This window comes from Python bivittatus, unplaced genomic scaffold (assembly GCF_059951505.1).
Source record: "Python bivittatus isolate LINGU-HERP-01145 unplaced genomic scaffold, Pbiv_v1 ctg000480_np1212, whole genome shotgun sequence".
Taxonomy (NCBI): Eukaryota; Metazoa; Chordata; class Lepidosauria; order Squamata; family Pythonidae; genus Python; species Python bivittatus.
Genome location: NW_028277075.1, coordinates 75,012,444 through 75,031,795, shown reverse-complemented (window position 1 = coordinate 75,031,795; position 19,352 = coordinate 75,012,444). Strand labels below are relative to the sequence as shown.

The 19,352-nt window shown below is 42.9% G+C and overlaps 1 protein-coding gene across 4 annotated transcripts in view; it reads left to right on the top strand.

Moving 5' to 3' along the window:
* Positions 1-19,352, top strand: part of SPEG (striated muscle enriched protein kinase) — a 121,138-nt gene that overhangs the window by 77,266 nt on the left and 24,520 nt on the right. For all 4 annotated transcript variants that reach the window (XM_025167226.2, XM_088146342.1, XM_088146344.1 and 1 more), the window contains 13 exons: positions 552-710; positions 1,514-1,703; positions 4,410-4,639; positions 7,590-7,709; positions 9,173-9,277; positions 12,222-12,428; positions 14,336-14,459; positions 15,347-15,519; positions 15,895-16,007; positions 16,511-16,679; positions 17,339-17,432; positions 18,657-18,857; positions 19,092-19,152. In XM_025167226.2, coding sequence (XP_025022994.2) covers positions 552-710; positions 1,514-1,703; positions 4,410-4,639; positions 7,590-7,709; positions 9,173-9,277; positions 12,222-12,428; positions 14,336-14,459; positions 15,347-15,519; positions 15,895-16,007; positions 16,511-16,679; positions 17,339-17,432; positions 18,657-18,857; positions 19,092-19,152 — 1,946 coding nt within the window. The remainder of the gene's footprint in view (positions 1-551; positions 711-1,513; positions 1,704-4,409; positions 4,640-7,589; positions 7,710-9,172; positions 9,278-12,221; positions 12,429-14,335; positions 14,460-15,346; positions 15,520-15,894; positions 16,008-16,510; positions 16,680-17,338; positions 17,433-18,656; positions 18,858-19,091; positions 19,153-19,352) is intronic.

The following is a 19,352-nucleotide window of genomic DNA, read 5'->3' as shown; positions in this document are numbered from 1 at the left end:
CTGGAAGGGATCTGGCAAACCTGATGCCTATCTATCCAAAGGGATGGTTGGATCCTGTTAACTGTAGAAATGGGACTAGAGTTGCTCTGAATTGGGAGAAATGCCACTTAGTTAGTTCTGATCTGGCCTCAATAACAACCTGCTATGCAGACATTTATCAGGTAATTCATTCCATGTGTCAGGAAATGTGTAACTTAAGGTACAAGAGCGGGCTCCTAGCCAAATGCCAATCTCTGGAATTCCATTTCCAAGAAGAATTAGGGATTACGAAGCAGGAACAACATTTAAGAAGGATGCAGAAATGTAGCAAGAGCAGTTTCATTTCATTTCCAGTTTCTGAAAAACCTCACCTTTCTGGGGTGTTTTCTCCTCCCAATATCCTTCCATACTTACACATATCTCTCAAGACCAGGAACAGAAGAAGCCAATTGCACAGTCAGCTGCTTTCCTTGCCCCACAGTCTTGCTAGGCCCCAAAGCTTTTAAAGACCAGGAAAAGGCAGATCCCCTGGGTTTCTGAGCCGACAGCTGACTATCCACTGTGCCTTGCAGATGAGCTGACCTGCAGTGCCAAGCTAACAGTATGGCCCTCGCGCCAGCCCCTCTTCACTCGCAAACTGGAATCTGTGGCTGTGGTGGAGGGACGGACAGCACGGTTGGACTGCAAGATCAGTGGGGACCCCCCACCAACCATCGTTTGGACCCACTTTGGTAATTCTCCCCACCTTGCAGTTCAGAGACTTTGGATTACAGGATGTTCTAAGATCAGCCAGCATGGCTACGGAGGGAGGGCCAATATCTATGGGACTGTTGTCCATTTATTTGGGCCAGGCTTGGTAGTGCAGAGGCAGGAGGCTGCAGGATCTAAATCTTATCATTCTCTTTCAAAAGGCTGTGGGAACAGCTGTGGGAGAGCCAGACTTGCAATAAGCTGCCGCAACTGAAATCAGTACCTGGACTCCTAGTAATCAAATGTATCTGTTAAAAACCAGTAGAAAAAAGTTGCCCTGACTTCCGTAAGCAGACATCACTGAGCTTGAATCCCACCAGAATCTACTGAGGGCAAGAGTCCCCCACCCCACCTACATCCACACCTTGCAGCCTTCCCTCCGCTGTGAACATGGCTTCTCGCAGTGGTCTTTCTGCAAAGCCATTTCCCAGCAGAGCCTGGCCTCCGTTCTGGGTGGTGGGACACATGTTAATTTACCCGTTGCTAATGAGAACATTCTCGCACACTGACTGTGACAGCAGCTGCAGGAAAAATATGGTTGCTGCCATGCCATAAAGTTCAATATATCTCTCTATCCCTCAAGGACGTGGAAAGGGAGCAAGAGGGTTCTGCTGGCCGTATTCTGGCAGTGGTCTTTATTGTGGCCCAAGACCTAGGGAGCGGCATCATATTATCTCCCTTGTGGGCCTTGATTGCTAGGTTTTAATTTTCATATAGACTGGAACCCATCTGTGTCTTCTCCTCCCTTCCGGGTCAGACTCTGACTGTGATGTGTCTGATGCAGGCCAACCTGTGCAAGAGGGGGAAACCACGCGTTTACAGCAGGACGGGGGGCTCCACTCTCTGGTCATCCTGCATGTGAGCTCCGAGGATGAGGGTCAGTATGGGGTGAGTGCCAGCAACAAGCACGGCCGAGCTGAGTCCACCGCAGAGCTGTACGTGGAGGAGCCACGGCCGGCAGCTAGCTCTCAGATGTGAGTGGAAGGGAGAGGAGGAGGAGGAGGAGGAGGAGGAGGAGGAGGAGGAAGGGCTGAGAGGGGATTGGTTATGGAAACATCCAATGAAGATGTACTGTAGGAAAGTCCTAGAGAATTGTGTGCATTTGAATATGCTGTATAGCCATGACATTACCAGAAGATGCATCCTTAGTTATGGCAATGCACTTATGGCCTCCTCATTCACCTGATCTCCATGCGTGGGGCTCTGACTCTCTTTGGTTATTTTAAATTCTCTTAACTAAAAGATGAATGTGCTTTTGTTTTTGTTTCTATTTTGACCCAGTGGCATCTTTTTCCCATCTCTGCTTTTACATTAGCCAATGAACTGCTGGAAGGTTCACGCATTAAAATAGGCTGCTGTATTGACACGTATAAAACGAACGATGGTCTTTTTCCTCACCTCTTGCCCTTGAGAGAATTAATAGCAGCCCTGTTTGGAAACAGAATGCTTGAATCTGGGAATCACTTTGTATTCATGAGAACCTGCTGTTCTGATTTGCACAGTCTCGTGTGCATTTCTGGAAGACGGGCTCCATCATGGCCTGGCTGCTCGCCTTAAAATATGTAGCTTTTAAATGCACACATACAGCCAGAGACAGACCGACAGAGGTTGTGGAAACAGGCTTTGTTTGTGGGTTTTACCAGCCTTCTCAGAGGATTCCATTCCCATTTTCCAGTTCCAGATTTTATAGATGCACGTATGCTTCAGAGCACAGATCTTCTGATGCATCAGCAAACTATAATTAGCTTGCTTGAGACCAGGGACATTAGCAAGACAAAATAGAGACATTTTCTATTAAGGCCAATTGAACCGATTAGACGTAATATAAAAAGGACCCTGAAGAGTGAATCAGTTATTGTCGAAAATGTCCTTGCCACTGCCTAAAAACAGAGGTTTTCTGGGGATCCTAGATAATGGAAAGTATTATTCAGACAACCAAGAAGTTGATTTGATTGTACAATCCCCTTATCCTGTATTAAAAATGAATGTTTTTGATTCACAACTGTTCCCATTTCCAATGTGGACAACAATCTGAAATCATTTTGGTGTCATAGGATCTATGTAATATATTACCTGAGACTGCCCTATGGCTAATTGAAAACAGCTTCTCTAGCTATATATTAGCTAATGCTCCAGGACAATGTGGAGATGCTGACCAGTGTTTCTTATCTCAGAATACTATAATTTCCTTTTTTTGTTTGTTTGTTTGAAGAATTGCTTGAGAGGAACATCAGCACTGACTTTACCTGGTTGATTTTTTTTTCTTTTAATTTAATATCTTTGTTTTTTGTAACAAAACAATATTTAATCATATAAAAACGAATAAAAAATTAAAGTTACAAACTAAGAAGGGAAAAAATCTGTCTTATAATTTATACTTATCAATAGTCACTGGTTGACCAATGAATTCACTACTATAATATAAACAAAAAAGATATTATTGTAAGATATCACAAAATTTCTGCCATAATAACACATATTTCTACATCCTTTGAGTGGTAGAAAATTTTGCCTTTTCCAAAACAGACAGATCACACATTTCCGACCACCATTCCTGGATATCTGGAACAATATCATTTTTCCAATTTTTTAATATAATTATTTTTGCCACACACCCGCATGCTCAATACAACCACAATTCCTGATAAGCAGTCAAATTCCAAAGCTGTGGTATATAATTCAACTTTACATTAATGTTTTTAACATTAAACATTTTCCTATAAATCTGCTAATATACATTAATGCACAATCCCAAACCTGGTTGATTTTGATTGTCATTCTGGATATCTTTGTACATAAGCTGCCAAACAAGTCAGTTCCACATAGTTCCATTCCCACGCAGTCAAACAGGATAAGATTTATTTGTTTATAAATCATATTTATAAAGCCACCCAATTCACAGTGACGTTGGGCAGCATGCAGGTTAAAAACGTGCAATATAACCAAACAAATAAAAGAAGGGGATAACGAGGGAACCAACTTATCGGACAGAAAACAGAATAACACTCAGGGGACACATCCTCCATCTAGCCCAGAGGTTGGGAGAGAAGCCAGGCCTTTATACTCCATTTAAAAGACAGGATTGATCCAGCATATTTTCCCTGCGATAATATCATAACCCACACTTACTTGCCTCATACTCAGTCCCTTTGGGATTGCTGGAGTTTCCATTAACCATGAAAAGTCTTTCAATTTCTTTTCTCTTCATACTTTTTCTCCTTGGGGAACGTTTGCAACAGTTTCCCCTGCGCTTTTTCTTCTTCTTTTGCAATGACGTATTTTAGAAATACATATTTGTACTTCCCATGTTTGTTCCTCTGAGGCACAGTTGCGGCTTGCCCATAGGAGGTGGCTTTCTCTTTGCTCAAAGGAGAAAGGGAACACCACACCTGTACCTGAAGCCACAGAGTTGGAAATGACCATAAGGATCATCTTGTCCAACCCTCTGCAGTGTGCAAGAAAACCATTCAAACCATACATGAGAGGTGGCTGTCCAGCCTCTTCTTAAAAGCCTCCAGCAATGGAGAACCACTTCCTCCATAGGCAGATTGTACCACTGCTGTACAGATCTTACCATCAGAAAGTTTTTCTTTATATTTAAGTGACAGATAAATAAGATATATATGCAGGGCATCCCAATAGCTGAATTGAGGGATCTCCCTTTTCCCTTTGTCTTGCAGATCCAAGCTAGAGAAGATGCCATCGATCCCTGAAGAGCCAGAACAAGGGGAGAGTGAAGTTGAACGCTTCACCATGCCTGACTTCTTGCGACCACTGCATGATTTGGATGTGGTGGAGGCCAAAGAAGCTGTGCTAAAGTGTCAAGTGGCTGGCCTACCCTATCCAACCATTACCTGGTTCCACAACGGGCGGCGCATTGAGAGCTCTGAGGACCGTCGGATGACACAGTGTATGCTCCATCCCGCAGGTTTCTTGCACACATGGAAATTCCCACATGAAATAGGGTCAGTTCTAAGTTTTGGGAAGGCCCTTGGGCAAACAACCTCCCAAGGGCCCTGCCACCTATGGCAACAACAGCCATCAGATTTTCTGGATACTCCTGGCCCTCAGCTCTACTGCCTGCTTGCTTCCTTGCCAGTTGGTTGGGTGTGAATGAGCAGACAGTAGCAGCTGCTTCTTCACCACCATTTTTCTTGCTTACTCCTGGCTGAGTGAACAGCTATATCCACTTGCCAATTCATACGCTGCCTTTTTTTTAACCTTAAATTTCTAACCTCTTTTTAGGGTCTCATTGGCTCTATCCAATCATGACTTTCTCAGCCCTCCCCTTCCTCTTGAGCCGTTCACTCTTCATTCATAAATACGTCTGCTCCTCATTCATTCTGTCTCACCAAGTACAGTCCTCACTTGTATTCCATACTCATTCTGCACCCATTCTTGACTTTATCTCCTTTTATCACACATACACTTCTCCAGTACCCCATTCCCACTGCAGTCAATTTACTTCTATGTTTCTCTAGGATACCCTACTTCCACTTCCTTATACAAAGTGGGCAGAAGCATGCTTTTAGAAATTTAGTAAATATTCTATCAAGTTACACAAATTAATCTACTTGCTTAATATATTGCCATTTATGTATAATTTGCAATTGTTTATTTCAGTTTCCTATCCATCTAGTTTCTTTGTTTTTGATATATTAATTTTCAGATCCATATTCTTTGACGCGTCATATAATCTATTTAACATTCACTGCAAATCATTTGAGTTCTCAGCCAACCACATGTTCTCATCTGCATAGAAACATGCACACATATTCATGTCCTGAAAGGCATCTCTAATGTCACCCTAAGCATTTTTAAACAATCATCCATAAATCCGTTAAATAACCAAAGGGTATCAAACATCCATGTTTTACCCCCTGCTCATTATTGAACTATTCACTAAATATTACCTTCGTCCCCGTGTATGCTTTATTTCCATTTACCACATACAGGAACCAACCCTCAACTCCATATTTACACAGGCCATAATTCAAGCCTACATGCCTTATAGTCTTTCTCCAAATTAACGAATGTAGAATGAACTTTCTTTTACACATTCATCCATTTCTCAATGACCTGCTGAACAACAAAAATCGAATCTGCACATTTCTTGCCTGGCATAAAACCACACTCCACTTCCTAGATTTGCACACCTTTCCAAACACAAACATCTTCCTAAGCATACTTCATAAATGAATACTCCTGTAATTTTTGCATATGTTCTTGCTTCTTTTCCCTTTGTATAAGGCAGGGTCCTCAAACTGTGAGTTCTATCCCTTTCAAGGATTGCAAGCACATTTGAGGAAGGTGACACTCGATCCCATTCTGCCTGGACATGGGCAGCCTTTGACAAAATGCTGGTACTGGACCAGGCTGTATGCAGCATCCAGGAGCTGGAGTTCTCCTTCAGTGACTTTTGTACTCATAGCAATGGCTTCTGTGACAGTCTCAACACACTTCTGAGTACCTGCCAAGGCCACCTTCTGAATTAGAAGGCAGTAAAGAGGTGGTGACAGTCATTATCTTGTCATCAGTTCCTTAATTCAAATATATGTTCCTGATCTCATGTGGTTCCTTCGTAAACCCAGGAAAAGACATGGCTCCTTTAAAGAGCATCCAGTAAGTACAGTGAGGGAGCCCATGCTGGATCCAAAACGCTCTTGTCCACTTCGAATCTGAATATTGCACACCTCTAATTATCAGTGTTCACTGGAGTTTAACAAACAACTATCACCAACCTACAAATCCCTATTTTCTTATGCATCCCTGATAAATTAGGTGATATATCAGTTCATATTTCTGATATAATTTAGCTCATTCATTCATAATTAAATCTATGCCTTAACTTCCCTGTGTATATCCATCAGCTCCATTTTACAAGATTAGACCATCTTCCTTCATATCTATTACATCCTTCCTCTTTCTCTAATTTCACAGATACAACACATATCTATTTTTTTTCTTTTAGTTAGTTAGTTAGTTAATTAATTAATTCTTTACCAATTAGTCCTCTTGCTTTCCAAGCCAGTCACAATCTTGCATATGCCATGGCTATTACCATAACAGAAATTTACTGCCTTACCAAGATGCCACTCATCTTGGCTTTTTGATAATATAGAAAAGGTGTACTCTAGATTGTCAACCTTAGTTGCACCTCAGTCATGTGCAGCATTCCCTGCTAACGGGAAGGACATTTCTGGTCAGTTTTACACATTTTGTCTCGTGACCCCCAAGCAAAAGCCATACTGTACCCAGTAGAAAATAAGAGCGGATGGGAGGGGGGTGGAGGACTGATGAATGCTATTCTCTGCGTTCTCTGATTGGTCAGTTGGAGGAAGTATTGACTGGCTAATGGTGTTCTGAAAATGTCAAGATTTGGCCACAATGAAAATGACCACAGGTAAGCTTTAAACTACTTTTGAGGAATGAGGAATGGAAGTGGTGGTGATGTGGAAGTGTCCTTAATTTTTCTTTTTGCTCCCTTCCATGGCATTCAAAATTCATTGCCTGAGCTTGTTGCTGCTACAACTTGCTTCAGGATTGGATGAGGGATGGCTGGGAGAGTAACTTAACACACTGCTCTGTATCACCTGATTCTATGTCTCACCTTCCAAATTTATGAAGAAGCATGCCCTTAAAATAGTGCTGGAGATATTCCATTTTCCCCAGCTTGCCTGTATATACTTCATCAGTTATCCTATTTCCTTAGCAAACATATCAGTCTCTCTGTGTCTGTGTGTTGACCGCCTACTCCTAAAAATATTGGTGCTCCACTCCTACAAATATTGTAACCTCATTCTCTGTTTGTTTGTTTTTTCCCCTGCCCTCCACCTCTCCATCTTTCTTTCCTTTTGCAGATAAGGACATACACCGTTTGGTCTTCAGCTCTGTCAGTCATTCCCATGCTGGAGTCTATAAAAGCGTTATTGCCAATAAAGTGGGCAAAGCCACCTGCTATGCACATCTCTATGTCACAGGTAAGGATAGAAGGTGGGGCGGGGGAGGGGTTCCTAGTCATTATCGACAAGATTCTGCTTATGCATTCCAGGTGTGCTGGGCTACATCTGCCATCACATATGGTTATATCAGCTAGAAATTATGGGAGTTCTATACAGTACCTGTGGAGTTCAAAAGACTTGTGAAGACAGCCTTAGCTATAAATCTCAATTGTGTTAGATATCTGCAGCATTTCATTTACTTTTTTGTGTGCGGGGGGAGTGTATGTGTCTTCATTCAGGAGCAAATCCCCTTATCTTTAATGGAATTTACCTCAGGTAAATATGAATGGAATTGAGACTAGGATTCCACACATGGGAACTAGAACTACAGGCCCTTGATCCCAAGAATGATGGTGATTATTTGGAGCTATTCCATATGTTACCCATGGCTGGCTGGGGAATTCTGGGAGCTGAAGTCCACACATCTTAAAGTGGCCAAGCTTGAGAAACACTGTGTTACACCATAGGCTCTGGCTTTGATACTAAGCATAGGCTGGAAGAGGGATTTTGCCAACAATCTTAATTCTTGGATTAATGTGATTAATATGATTCAAAATGTTTATGTATATGCTTTTTTTTCTTCAAAGTTAGGTGTCTGTTTAATATTGAAAGGGTGCAGGATGGGTAAAAATAGGGCCTAGTTCAATGTTAGTTGACCAGAGACTAGGGTTACCAGATATCTGGAAAAGCAAAGGAGGACAAGGACAATCGGAAAGGAGGAAATAGGGGGGAAAGGAGGACACACTAACTGTTTAACTTTCTTGGCATGAATGAAAAAATTAGTGAAAAACTGCAAAAAAAAAAGAAAAGAAAAGTACTTAGGCCTACATGCATATGAAATTACTTTCCAGCATCAGAAATACTGGTTCTTCAATTGCAGGAATGTGCTAGAGCCAGTTAGGAGGCAAAAGCCTTCAGCGTGTAACTAATTAAGGTCTTGTTAATTTCAGGCAGCAGTGCAACCCAGCCAGAGGGTACTAATCAACTAATTAAGGTCACAGAGCTGAGGTTGTTAATTTACACTTAGCACTTATTAGGGAAGCTCTGTGGGTGGAGAAAAGCTGCTCAAGAAGAGATAGCTTATTAAGATGTTCAAAAAGTTGGACCATATTTGATTTTAAAGCTATGCTGGATGGAGGACATGTGGACAAAAAGGAGGACAGGTCCTCCTTTTGCTGGAGGTCTGGTAATCCTACCAGAGACTATCTTCCTATGGAGTGTAAGATTCTGGCTAGCTCTCTATTCCTTGATTCATATGTGTGGAAAATCACCTAATATCCTTGAGCCTAGTAAATAGTTGAGAAAAGTAGCTTAAATAACAATAAAACAACAAATCTCAGAATTCTTTGATATAGCTGATGAAGAGGGGAAGATCAAAGGAATCCTGATTAGAAAGCAAAGCACACTATCTCTTCCCCTTTCCTTATGTTTGTCTTTTACAGATGTGGTACCCACACCTCCTGACGGTCCACCCACCATAGCAGCTGTCACTGGCCGAGCTGTCACACTGAAATGGAATGCGCCGAAGTGGCTGGATTCAGCTATCGGTAGGCAGGGTGTCAGGTTCAGCCCAAGAACAACCGCAAGACAGTCCAGAACAGTTCAGCTCCTTTGTTAGCTTACACCTAATAGACAGAATCTCGCCAGACTCAATCTATACCACAACAACAGCAACTATAACCATGAGGCCCTAGGGAGGGGCCAGTTTCATTCTCTTGGCTTTCCCACACTCCGGCTGGGGACTGAGGAGGTGCTTCCCCTGGAATGTCTCCCGGCAACCTTGAAGCTCCATTCTAGAACCTTCCCTGCTCATGCCTTCCATCGCATCAGGCCAGGAAGGCAACAGGGATGCAAGGAGCACTTGGGAAATTTTTACTCCCAGACTCCACTGCTCTAGAGTATGGGATCTTCAAAGGCAGGCCATTCCACATGCTGAGGAAATAGGCAGTTGTTCCTGGCACTTGTGTGCACAATCTGCTGCTCTCTTTATGACTAAAGCCCCCACTAATTGACAGCTGCCATTGACATGTGTTTTGCAGCCCACTCAATCTGGGGACTGCTGATAGGGAAAGGGCATTACTCAGCAGCATAAATTAATTGGCAAATATGTTCATATCAGCATTGAGTGGTTTTTGCTCTCCAAAATCATGCCTTCTGCAAGGGTAAGATCTTGCTAATATTCTAGACTTTGCTAGACTTGAAGGTTTCAAGAAGCATATGGGCAAGGGTGATCCGATAGATCCTGTGCATTTGGACTCACAAAAAGCTTTTGATAAGGTTCATTGCCAAAGGCTCCTTATCAGACTCAGCAGGTGTCTGAGGGATCCTGCCAGGATACTTGGTAACTATATTGTTTGCTTAGAAATGTTTTGGAATCAGAAGTGAGTAGTAGCAAAGCAGCCAGGTTTGCTGATGATACAAAAACATTCAGCGTAATAAAATCAAAACAGGATTGCAACAGTGTCAGAAAGATCTCTCTAAACTTGAGAAATGCCCATCAAAATAACAAGTGCAGTCCAATGTAAAGAAGTGCCAAGTAATACATGTTGGTAAAAAAGAAAAGAAAAATCAAACTTCCCAGATATATTAATAGGATGTGAATTGTCTCTGACTGATCAGGAAAAGGGTTCTAGGAGTAGAAAATGTCAGCCTTGTGCATGGCTGCTTTAAGAAAAAGACAAACACCCTGCTTAGAATGATTAAGAAGAGGAATGCAAATAAAACAGCCAAGAGAGTGTTGTTCTACATTAATGTATAGCAGCACTGCCATGGATGAAGTTCCTGTCACCTTACTTAGCTGGAAAAGTACAAAAAAAGGGCACACAGAATGATTAATGGCTACAGCCTAGATACTCCCCCCCACCACCACCAACACCAACACCGACTGGGCCCAACCACAGAGAAAGGAGGAGAACCACTGCAGACCAGTGCCCTCTGCTCCCAGCCCCCTAAGCTGATCCAAAAAGATACTATGAGAGTTGGTACCAAAAGCCATTGAGAGATCCAGCAGGGCAAGGATGATGCACCATCCCTTCCCCAGTCCCCCAAAAGTCATTCACAAGCACAGTCAACACTATCTCAGTACTATAACCTGACCTGAACCTGGCTGAAAAGGATCCAGAAAATCCTTTTCTTCCTCTTTGGAGCTGCGTGCCTACTGCCCTCTCAACAACCTTCTTTAAAAAGGGAAGGTTGGAAACTGGATGAAAGTTGCCCGATACAGCTGGGTTCAAGGAAGGCCTCTTGAGAAGCGGGGGAACTGTTGCCTCCTTCAAGGCAGAGAGAACCACCCCCTCCTCCAATGAGGCATTAACTACTACTTGCATCCAACCACATGCTGCCTCTCAGGAGGCCTTGACCAGCCAGGAGGGCAGGGGTCCAGAACACAGGTGGCCAAGCTTACTGTCAAAAAGACCCTGCCTGCTTTCTCAGGATCAACCAGCTGGAACTCTGCCCAGATAACCAAGCACAGATGTGCCTCAGTTGCTTCCATAATACCTGCCCAGCTGGAGTCCATCTCAGATGCCCAAGGGAGACAACATGACAGACATATAAAAAAACCATGAACAGCATGAAAAATGTGGATAGATTTTTGCCCCTCTTTCACAATAATGGAAGTGAGAGTCACCTATTAAAACTGAATGGCAGGGAGATTAAGGACCAATAAGTCTTATTATACACAATGCATAGCTGAACTGTGGAATTCACTGCTATCAGATATGATGGTGGCCACCGAATTTAGATGGTTTTAAAAGGGAACTGGACAGATTTTTTGAGGATTGGACTGTCAGGGCTTTCTTAGTTTTGCTGCTCTAGACAGGCGGTTGGATTAATCCAGGAGGGCTTTTCTTACGTTGTTATGAATTTTGTGGCCTGTATTACATAATACAAATTAAGTACATCTGCAATATTTATATATTTCATACAATTTATGGTGCAGTTAACACTGTTCTGCATTTTTATTCAGGTTCTGCTAGTTATAGGAATGGGCAAGGCTGGCTAATAAACCTAATTACCAGAAATCTTGTTTAGCTATCCTAATATTTCAGTAGGTGTTCACATATTTCTAAACATACCTTTATAGCCTGTATAACTACTATAAATTTATTGGTTTACCAAAAGCTGGGGTTCATAATGATCTAAGGGGTACTCATTAGGTGAAGGGAGAAGCGTTATAGCAGTGTTTCCCAACCTCAGCAACTTTAAGATGTGTGAACTCCCAGAATTCCCTTGCCAGCCATGCTGGCTGGGGAATTCTGGGAATTGAAGTCCACACATCTTAAAGTGGCCAGAGTTGGGAAACACTGCTTTATAAAGAATAAGCATTGTGCAGTTTCTCTCATGTGCTGCCGTATTGGAGACTGTTGCAGGTTCCCACTCCTGAAATGATAATCTATGCTATGTGTTCCTGTGGGCAATAGAGAAGTCTAAACCAGAATGTTCTCGCTTAGGGCCACAGCCTCACTGGCATCTTCCTTCCTCTGTTCTTAGACCCTGCTTCTGTGACCTATATTCTCCAGCAGCAGATCCTGGGGTCCAGCCACTGGACCGTTGTTGCTACAGGCTTACATCAAACCAGCCACACCATTCTGGCTCTAAAGAAAAGCATTTACTATATGTTCCGTGTACTCACAGCAACGGCTAAGACTAACAGCAAGCCTTCTCCCCCCACAGAACCAGTGCAGCTCCTTGATCATGGTAAGATGGCACCAAAGAAGAAAAGGGGAAGGGAATGGCTATTTTTCATTACAAAGTAAAATCCTACTACAGGTACATCACCTGCTCCCTAGAAGCAAAGACAGTTGAGTTAATGAAAAACAAGTACCCTCAACCACCTCTTATCTTACCTCCTTCCTCCCCCCCCCCCACTTTTCTCAAATCCCCACCCTTTCCCCAACAGTGCAGCCTTAAAAAGAGAGAGCCGGGTTGGTCTAGTGGTGAAGGCTCCAGGCTAGAAAGCAGGAGACGGTGAGTTCTAGTCCCGCCTTAGACATGAAAGACGGATGGGTGACTGGGCAAGTCACTCTCTCTCAGCCCAACTCACCTTACAGGCTGGTTGTTGTGGGGAAAATAGGAGGAGGAAAGAGTATTAGGTATGTTGCTGCTTTGAGTTATTTTTAAAAATATTTAAAGGTGAGGTAAAAAATCTAAAAAAAAAAAAGTCTACACGGATGCAGGAATCAGCGGAAGTTCACAAAGGAAACTAAAAGGAATAATCCAATGACATATGGTCCATACCTAAGTAGCAGGAGAGCCCAAGATCAAAAATGGAGCCATTTGGCAAAGGGAATTGTTCCTTTTCTGCCCTAGAGTGAGTCTGTGGAAGGGGGCCAAAATGTGGAGGAAGAGGAAGAGGAAGGAAAAGGGGAAGAGGTGGTCAATGGAATTGGGAGGAAGAAGGGGTATCCTCTCCGCTGTTGCCAGAATTACGATTGAGGGTAAATGAAGTATTGATGGCTAGGACAGGAATTTGAACCCAGGAATCACAGCTTCTTGGCTGACACTCTAATGATTATTCAATCTCTTTAGAATCAGGAGGAGCAAATAGTCAAAGGCATTTATAACAACTGCAGAAAATATATGTTTCTACTTCTTTGAGTTTTTTTCCTTAGACTATGGTTGTAATTAGACTAAAAAATTTTGATCAAGTTCCAATTCAAAAGTCTGCTGGATGTCACAGTTTGTTCAGGATTCATTTAAAAGACTGTGAATGCTTTCACCTTCAGGGAAACTTGCTCATTGTTTCTTTATTGAAATATAAAGCTGATAACATTACTCAATTTTTTTGAGAACTCTTGTCACTCTGAGAATCTTGGTTTTATAGGAAAAATTATTAGTGACTGGAGGCTCTAAATCTATAGCCACCGTAAGCAATGAAACAATTTATGTTTGGCTTGCCTCACTATGGCCCAATAGTCAGTCTGAAGATAGAAAGCTTTCTTTTCTAGCCAGGAAGGTGAACGTTAATTATTTCTATTTGTGGAATTTATTCCTATGGGTAGCTGAATTTTAAATTATCAAGAGGAGCGATGAGTATTACAAGCAGGGGCTTCTTAGCAGTAGCCCATTATTTCTGAAACTCTGTCACAAATATGGAAAATATTGCTTTTAAATGGACCTTTAAAAAAACATCTTTTCCTAAAACCAGATATTTTAGCATTTTCCAAGTGGTACTCTTCAAATGTGTTGGACCACATCTTCCAGAATACCTAGCCAGTGCAGCCCCAACACGTCTGGAATGTGTCATGTTGAGAAAAGCCATGAAAAACAACATAGGCACATTCTTCATACAGCACAAGTTTTATATAAGAACTGTAAGAGGTCTCCCCAGCCGAGCACTTGGTTGGGATGCTATCTTAGAATACCTGTGGTACAATCTGAGCTAAGAGAGATGATTCAGGCCCAGTAGCTAAGAAGAAGCAAATATTGGAAGTGGTCTCCAGGATGAACTTATATATTCTGAGTTCCTGGTTAATATGGCTCAAGGAAATCTAGCCCAGCTAGCTGAGACATCTGAAATCTCTCCCTGCAGTGATAGTCTAAATTTCTTGGATCTAATGTGATGGGCTGTGCTGTGGCTCTAATGTGATTGGTTGTGCTTCTAGGTCTGTATATGGCAGAGGCCCCCATAATCCTGGACAAGCCAGATGTGGTGTATGCAGTAGAGGGACAGTCGGCTTCTATCACTATAACTCTCAACCATGTGGAGGTTGCTGTCACCTGGAGGAGGTAGGCCAGCCACCAAGTGTATTTTTAAGTCTACTTCACACTTGCCCTGATGAGGTGTGCAGGAGGCTCATAAGCTGCTAAAGTTGGCAGAACAGCTATTATGCGTCTTTGCAGAAAGCAGGAAAAGATCCAGAGAAAGATGGCGCAATAGAAAGGGTGCTTTTCAGGATCTTAAAATGTAGAAGAGTCATGAACTGTGTTCTTACTGCTGAAGCACTTGGCTTTGATACATATGAAGGTTCAAACCTCTTCCACATTGCTGTTTGCCTCCTTACTATAATAACCAATTTGGGGCTGCTGTGAAATGCTTAGCAACTGTCCCCCCTTCCCCTTCATGCAGTAGCCAGCACTTTATCCAGCCAGTCAGAAGGGGAGTGCCCAAAAGAGGAGCCAGCTGCATCCCACACCTGTTTTCACACTTTACCTCCTTTTGTTAGTTTTTTATGGGAAGGAAGGAATAAAAGCCTACCTCTGTCACTCCTCCTCTGTTTGGCACAGAAATAGGGTGGAAGTCAAGGTACCGTGGCTCCCTGGCTTCTGGACAGAGAAGAGAATCCCAGGGGCAGGAGACAGGATAAGACAAGACTTTTCTGCCAGTTGGAAGCTATTCCATCGCACAGCTCCAGGGGAGTGCTGTGAAGCTATTGTGCAGTGTTTCTCCATGAGCATGGACCAAGTTAGTTGTGGAATTAATTAGATTGGCTTTCCAAGTGGCTGGAAGCCCTGCATGTTGTGGAACATATGAAAGGAGCCTTACAGACAGGGTCCCAGGTCAAGTTATGGTACCTGTTGACAAGCCGTATTGTTGTGGAAGAGGTTCATCAGTAGGATGCATATTGGTGGATCCCAGCTCTCTGTCAAAAACTCTTCTTCCTTATTCTTCCCAGGAGTGGCATGGTGCTCAAGGATGGTGACCCCAACTGGGAGATGAGCATGCCTGATGATGATCAGCACACCTTGAGATTCCTCCGGGTGGGAAGGGGGGATGTGGGGGAAATAACCTGCGAGGTGAGCAACCAGCATGGATATGACCATGGCTTCATCAGCATGGAGCTGGCAGGTATGGGAGATCACCCCACGTCACTCCCTCTGAAGACTGCCCCATATCCTTTTTTATCAAGTTATTAGGAAATGGCTGCTTTTCAAAATACTCTATAAAACAGGAGAAGGGTTGTGGCTTGCACATGCTATAAGCTCACATCACCAGTACAGAGTAGCCAGCTATGAAATGTTCCTGATCCTGTTAATTAGCAAATCCCTGAGCTTTCACACATTGCTGTATTTAGCAAAGCTGGGAATGAGGGCAGGACAAGACTCCCCATAGAATGGAGTGAGAACTTCTCTGACAAACTTTGTTGGAACATATTTTTTTGCTTGATCACAGAGTTGAGTGCATTTCTCCCCGCTCCAACAGAGTATATGTTTCTGTCCCCAGAGGCACCCCGTTTTGAATCAATCATGGAAGACATTGAAGTTGGAATAGGTGAGACACCACAGTTTGCAGTGGTGGTAGAGGGCAAGCCCCTTCCAGATATTATGTGGTACAAGGTGAGTATGTGTCCAGTCTTGAGGAGACTGCTGAGGTTAAGAATACCTGCAGAATGTTCTCAGATTTCAAGAGCTTCTTGTTGGCGCTTCTCAATGTTAACTAGAAGGGGCTGTCTCCTTCCCAGATGAGCTTATATCCATTAATCTTAGTTCATTCCAGATTTTCTTGGATTGGCATAGTTTTGATGTTAACAGCCAGGCTGAGCTATTTCCTTACCTATCAAAATGCCAGTGCAGAGGAAGTGTTATTTGGTTGGTTTCTAATGCCCCTCTCCCCTGAAATGTGAATAATGAAACATTAACAAAAAGATCCTGGTCTTCCAAAGGAAGAAGCAATGGAGCAAAAGATAAAAAAGCCTGTAGACAGTGGGATTTAAGGAACCTACTTCCTGCATCTTCCTAAGGAACAGCAGATATGTGAGAGCAAACCAAAACAACATAAGAGTTTGGTCTTCTAGATTTTTTTTTGCAAATCCTTTGTCTCCCTAATCTCTGTCTCTTAGAATGAGGTGCTCCTGACTGAAAGCAACCACCTGAGCTTTGTATATGAGGAAAGTGAATGCTCTTTAGTTGTGCTGAACACAACAGAGCAGGACAGTGGAGTCTACACGTGTACTGCACGCAACCTGGCTGGAGAAGTATCTTGCAAGGCTGAGCTTGTTGTTCGTGCAGGTATGTGATATCATACTAGCAGGTATGAGCTTCCAGACATGAGCTTGTAGGAGGCCCTGGGGACCAAGAATAGGCAAACAGCTTTGTTTCCTAGTTGCTCCTGGACCATTGTAGATATCAGGCAAGACTAGAATTTTTGCTGCTTTAATCAGACCCAGTGTCTTTGAGGTCAGTTACTGAAGCTAGATGCTCAGGACTGGAATTTGGTAGGCAAAAGTTCCAATTATTTTGATTAAGGACAGAAGATTAGGTTTCTGTAGAAACATCTATACATCCTAGTTTTACCTGCAGAATGACCGATGGCAGCTCTCTTACATATCAGACAGAATTCATTCCAGCCTGACCAGGACACCGAATGGTGGCCTTTTCTCACTGAAATTTAAGCAAATGATAAGATTCATAGTTCTAAAGCCAAGTCCCTGATAATTAACAAATTCCCTGTTGAGGAGTCATGTCATCCCTATCCCATTCATAACTTCTCACCAGTGTGTGGTTTTAGGGGGCTAGGATTCAACTGAATGTAGCTGTAATAGTAGGGGTTAAAGATGTCCAAGAGAAGCAAAAAGGAGTTGGAGGGAAAAGTCCTGGGCTTGTGTAGTAAACGTTCTCTTTTTCTTCTCTCTTCTTCTCTATTACTTTGATGTCTTATTGCTCTCCAGCTGTACCAGATTCTGATGCTGCACGAGCAGAAGAAGAATCACACATAACCCGCCGTCTGGCTGACTATTACGATGTCCATGAGGAGATCAGCAGGTGAGAGAAAGAGGGAAAGAAGAGGAAAAGATAAGATAGGTAGCATCTGTGACTACTTGGGTTGGGACTTTTTTTAATGGATGGGGACAGGGACAGGTTTAGTCTAAGGCTGAGTAGGCACTGACCTAGGACTCCAAAGCTTAGGGGCTGCCAACACCACCCCTCCTTCCAAATCATTCTAAAAATGCAAATCTTTGCATCATTGAGAGGCAGTGCTATCAGTCACTGTGGCTTGGAGTGCCCTATACCCTCGAGCCAGCACTGGATAGTGATAGCATGAGGTCCATCTCCATCTCTGTTTACACATAGTGTAGATGTTTTGCTTAGCAACTGTGGCATTTAGTGACCGAGTTGCCAGTCACAATTGTCGCTAAGTGAGGACTACCTGTAGAATTTTCCCTCTTCTTGCTACACCATCCAAAGCCAGCCTTAAAGTGTGTAAAATCTGCTAGACTTTGACATTCTTTACTTTGGAGGTGAATCAAGTGTTTGGCAATGACTTAGAACAGAGCCAAGAGTGGCAGGATAGAAATCAGCAATGGGGACAGCCAGTTTGGTGTAGTGGTTAAAGCAGCAAACTAGAAACCAGGAGACCATGAGTTCTAGTCCTGCCTTAGGCATAAAGCCAGCTGGGTGACCTTGGGCCAGTCACTCTCTCTTAGCCCTTAGAACAAGGCAAGAGCAAACCCTTTCTGAAAATGCGTTGCCAAGAAAATTACACGGACTTGTCCCAGCAGTTGCCAGGAATCGTGACTGACTCAAAGGCAAAAAAAAAAAAAAGGAATGGAAAACTTCATGCCTGTATAGTTTTCTGCTGAATGAAGGATAGCTAGAGAGCATCTCAGCTTCTATAACAAATTCTGCCAATGCTTCATAGCTCAGCCACTGTGCAAGTAGAGCTGATCTCTGCAGCTACTAACGTGCTTTGTAATATTAATAAATGTGATACTTTGGAAAGAAAAATGTTTATGTGAAATCTTTCAGCTCAGAAGTTTCTTAGTAAGGGATGGGTAACCTGATTTTGTTCTTTTCTAGGTAATGCTCCTCATTTCTGTATCATATTTCCATCCAAACTGAACATAACATTTTGCTAAGCTTCCCCATCTTTTCACTTCATCTTCTACTTCACTGGCATGGAGTCAGAGCAGAGTGACACAGCTTAGCAAAACAAGCACCACCTAAGGAATATAGTTGGCTGATGTTTCATGATGACCTGTTTTCTAGGGGAGCCTTCTCATATGTGCGGCGAGTGACCCAGAAGACCACTGGCTTGGCTTTTGCTGCAAAGTTCATCCCATGCCGGGCCAAAGCCAAAAAATCAGCCCGTCGTGAGCTTGGCATTTTAGCTCAGTTGGACCATGAGCGTATTGTTTATTTCCATGATGCCTTTGAGAAGAGGAATGCCCTCATCATCGTTATGGAGCTGTATCCTCTTTCATTTGTAGGATCTGTCTAGGCAGTGCAGTGATCTGTCTAGCCTGTTTTTGTGTCATTTGTGCAGAGGTATGTGGAGAACGTCTGGATGCTGTTTTCCAGGTCCTGATATTTCTAGGAATCTATAATTTAGGATACTGCTAAGGGAAAGTCACTGCATGGGGTCTCTTCTGTAGGAAGCCACTGACTTTTTTGATCTACTGTTTCCTTTAATGGACGCTTTAGCTGCACTGGAGAGGAACTGCTTGAACGCATAGCAAGGAAGTCGTCTGTGAGCGAATCTGAAGTAAGTGCCAGCTCAGATCATCAGTACAGACTCTCAGAAGCATTTCTACCTGTACGCTGTCCTGAGATTTATTAATTAAAAAACAAGTTACCCCAATCTTTAGCCAATAAATCATCCAAAGTAGTGTACATTACATTGAAAATACACATTGTGCCAAATCACAATACAAACAATGCAGATAATGTTCTTATATTAGAATA